The sequence below is a fragment of the Castor canadensis genome, chromosome 16 (genome assembly GCF_047511655.1).
Source record: "Castor canadensis chromosome 16, mCasCan1.hap1v2, whole genome shotgun sequence".
NCBI lineage: Eukaryota > Metazoa > Chordata > Mammalia > Rodentia > Castoridae > Castor > Castor canadensis.
Genome location: NC_133401.1, coordinates 15,094,575 through 15,098,613, shown reverse-complemented (window position 1 = coordinate 15,098,613; position 4,039 = coordinate 15,094,575). Strand labels below are relative to the sequence as shown.

Sequence of the window (4,039 nt, the reverse complement as noted above, 5' to 3'; positions counted from 1 at the left end):
GGGAGCCATCCACTCGCACTGTCACCCCGGTCTCATTGTGCCTTCCCCACACTGAGGGGAGTCCCAGGCAGTGTGGCCTCTTCTTCCTGGCCACCCCCACCCTGCCATCACTCCCAGGCAGCCAAGCAGGCCCAAATTTGTCCCCCACCTCTCTGTAACCCCGTTGCTAGGCACCATTGTGCCAGTCCCAGCCACCCACTGATTGGCTGCCTCTAGAGGGACACCAAGGTCGAAAGGGACATGGGATTGAAACTTCAGTAGCATACTTGAGGCCCTGGGTTCCATCCCCAGCACCTAGTCAGGACCCAGTCACCAATCTGCTACCCGCAGCAGTTGACAGTTGTCTCCTGTCTGGAAACCAGATTGTGTTGTCCTGCCACACAAGTCCCCCTGGGCCCACCAAGCGCACTGTGCCCTCTCCCCCAGGGTCAACCTACCCCAAACAGTATTCTCCTCTTAAGACTTGGGCCCACCTGTGCCCTCTTGTCCCTCTACGAGTCAGAGCATACACACACGCATGACTCAGCCAAGGCATCAGGCTCGTCACCCCCCTCCAGGACCTTCTTCCGACCCCAGCCCTCAGCAATGGCAGTTCTGGTTTCACCACACGGGCCTGGTTTGGTTGCTTGATTGGTTTTTAAGGCTTGGTTTGTGGGGGAGGCGGGGATGGGGCTGCACTTTTATTTCTCTTCTGACAAGTCACGTTTCTTCCAGCTGTCGAGAATGTACTTGAGGAGGAGGCCGAGCTTTCGGCGGGCCGAGAGTGGGGCTTCCTCGCTGCCTCCTCCCTCCCCAGGTCCCCGCTTTTCCACGCCACTATCACCAGCCGCCTCCAAGCTGACCTCCGTCTGGGGCTCGTCCTCCTCCAACGCCTTGATGCGGACTCTCTGGGCGTCCTCGGCCATCTCGTTGAGGCAGCCTTGGAGCATGGTGTAGATGGTGCCAAAACTGATGCCACCAGCCACCAGGGTACCGAACACAGGGATCCCCCTCTCAAAGGCCCGGGCCACCCGCATGGCGCCATCGGAAGACTGGGAGTAGAGCCTCAGGACGGTCTCAGGCGACACCTCGTTAGCCAGCGGGGAGCGGATGACCGAGCGCAGGTCACCTGCCTGTTTGCCCACCTGCTCGGCCAGCTTGGTCAGCGAGTCGTCGTCTAGGCCGAAGCTGCGGTGATAGCCACGCAGAGAGCGGATGAGCAGGGCATCATCGTAGGCGGCCGCCAGCCCGGGCACGGGCAGGGCCTGGATGACCCCGGACACCAGGGCCGTCTTGAGCACCTGCTCCTGTAGCATGACCTTCTTCTTTTGCAGAGCCTCCAGCGAGATGTCGGGCAGCGACAGCAGGCCAGCGTGGCGCCGGTGGGCAGGGAGGTCGTGCTCCCAGGTGGACACGAGCATCGGGAAGTCGTAGCGGGCTGGTGACAGGTTGGACACGAGGAAGATGCGGGGTTCGTTCAGGCCGGCTGCCCGCAGCCGCTCGGCACAGTGATCCCGGATCTCCTGCAGGACAGCGGCCTCACTGAAGCCCGAGGGCCTCTGGGTGCGGGTGGCCGCCAGGTCCTCGTCCACCTTGGTGCGCACGAAGTAGAACTTCTTGCCCTGGCGCAGGATCTCCGAGGCCAGGCGGGCCTCCACGGCCCCGCAGCGCCGGGGCGACACAAGCAGGAAGAAGTCATAGCGGCCGAAGTCCACCTGCTTCAGGTACTTGTCAGCGGGGCAGCCCGGAGAGCCAGCCCCTGGCAGGTCCCACAGAGTCACATCAGGAAACTGCGGGTGTGGGTAGGGCGAGGGCTGCATTGTGGTCTCCACGACACCCGTGAGAGCTGCGCCAGGGTCCTCGGCCCCCAGGCCACGGAGGGCATTGATGAGAGACGACTTGCCAGCCCCCGACTCACCCGTGACGCCCACCTCCAGCCGGGTGGTCTCCGAGGAGGCCAGCAGCTCTCGGAGGCGGGAGGCGGCCTGGGGGATGTCGCCAGACTCGAAGGCGATGCGCAGGGCCTCCAGCTCTTCCTTGGCCATGAGGATGGTGGTCTCCTCCTCCCCGGGTACCGCGGGCAACTTGGAAGTGGCCATGGTGACCAGGGGTTTTAGAGCACGGCAGGGGACGGGGGAGAGTCACAGGACGCGTGATCCTCAGCGTCTGTGGAGGAGAAGGGGCTGGTTCGCACCTCCTGGGCCTTGGTGTGACACAGGGAGAGACTCGCAGAGGTGGAGAGAGCCCAAAGCTTTCTCTTCCTCAAGAACCCGGGCACATTTGCCATGAGTTATGGAACTTTGGAGTCCCAAAAACCCAGGTTCACGCCTCGTCTCTGCCATTAACTTGCTGTGTGACCTGGAGTAACGTGACGCACCTCTCTGTGCCTGTTTACGTCTATGCACCTGCATAGGAAAGGGCTAAGTCCAGCCCCTGCCTGTGGCCCAGGCCCAACCAGAGATGGGCTGAACTCCTTATCACCGCTGTTACTGGGAGGCAGCGTGAAGTGACGGTGAAAGGGACTCAGGCCCAGGGCAAATCCTGGCTCTGCCAGATTCTTGCCAAGTGGTGGGGCAAATAACTTAGCTCTCTGCCTCACTTTCCTCATCTGTAACATGTGGGTATAAGTGTCAAAAGGGCTGGGTGTGGTAATGCATGCCTGTAATCCCAGCTACTTGGAAGGTGGAGTAGGAGCCAGCCCAGACAAAAGTGCGAGACCCTACCTGAAGAGCAAACTAAAAAGCAAAAGGGCTGGGGGAGTAGCTCAATGGTAGAGCACCTGCCCAGCGAGTACAAAGACCCCAGTACTAGAAAAAAACAAAAACAAAACCCAAGCAAGCAAAACAGCCGTGCCCAGTACACAGCAGGTGCTCTAATACTAACGTCATCACTGTTCCTGGCCCGTGACTTTTTTTTTTTTTTAACGGTACTGGGGTTTGAACTCAGGACCTTCACCTCGAGCCACTCCACCAGCCCCTTTATTTGTGATAGGTTCTTTTCTAGATAGGGTCTCACTGAACTATTTGCCCCCACTGGCTTTGAACCGTGATCTTCCCGATCTCTGCCTCCTGAATAGCTAGGATTACAGACAAGCCTGAGCCACTGGCACCTGGTCTGTCCCCCTGGGGACCATCCTGCCCTCCTCCCAGGGCTACTGTGCCCATCATGAGCCTCACCTATCTAACCTTAGGCTAATGCTGAGGGCATTCTTAGTTCAGCCTGTAGGAGAAGCCAGGCTTAGGGTCCCTTTCATGGAACCCCCGGCCTTCCCATGGCAGCCTTGCTAGGCCCAGTCCCTTGCCTCCTGGGCCTCAGTTTCCCCTCCCATCTCCTGGCACCATCCCCATGGTTCCTCCTCCCCTTGGTGCTTCCCTGGCCTCCCCCTACCATTCACCTCTACTGAGACTCCTCAGGGCTCTGGGAGAGACCTCACACCTGGCATCATGTCCCCACCTGACACGGAGAGGGACTGAGACTCAGACAAGATAGGTGATGTGTTCCCACCCAGGGGTAAAGCCAGACTCAAAGCCAAGGCCCTGGGCTCCTTCATTCCTCTGAAAAGCTGCTATTCCAAATGGACTCCAGTGGCTTAGCCCCTGACATCCTAGCTACTTAGGAGGCAGAGATCAGGAGGATCCTGGTTCAAAACCAGCCTGGGCAAATAGTTCATGAGACCCTATCTTGAAAAAACACTTCACAAAAAAAGACTGGCAGAGTGGTTCAAATGGTAGAGCTCCTGCTTAGAAAGTGTTAGACCCTGAGTTCAAACCCAATACTGCCGAAAAAGGGCTGCTCCCCCTTCAGCCACATACCCTTGCCTCTTTCCTTGTCTGCTTGATCCCCTGTTGGTTCCCATTCTCAGCTTCTCTCCCCACCCCCAAAGAAATTTGTCTTTTTGTTGTAGTTTGGTTTGAGCTTGGGGGCACTCTACCACTGGAGCCACACCTCTAGCCCCCAGCCCTTTCGTTTCTATTTTGTTTTTTGAGATGGAAGTCTCTGTAACTTTTTCCCACCCCCAATCCCAGGCTAGCTTCAAACTCATGATCCTCCTGCCTCCACC

The 4,039-nt window shown here is 58.5% G+C and overlaps 1 protein-coding gene across 1 annotated transcript; it reads right to left on the bottom strand.

Moving 5' to 3' along the window:
- Nucleotides 1-680: 680 nt before the first annotated feature.
- Irgc (immunity related GTPase cinema) lies at nt 681-2,078 on the bottom strand. The gene has a single exon (XM_020172090.2). It carries the CDS (start codon nt 2,076-2,078, stop codon nt 681-683), a length of 1,398 nt encoding a protein of 465 aa, XP_020027679.2.
- Nucleotides 2,079-4,039: the final 1,961 nt, after the last annotated feature.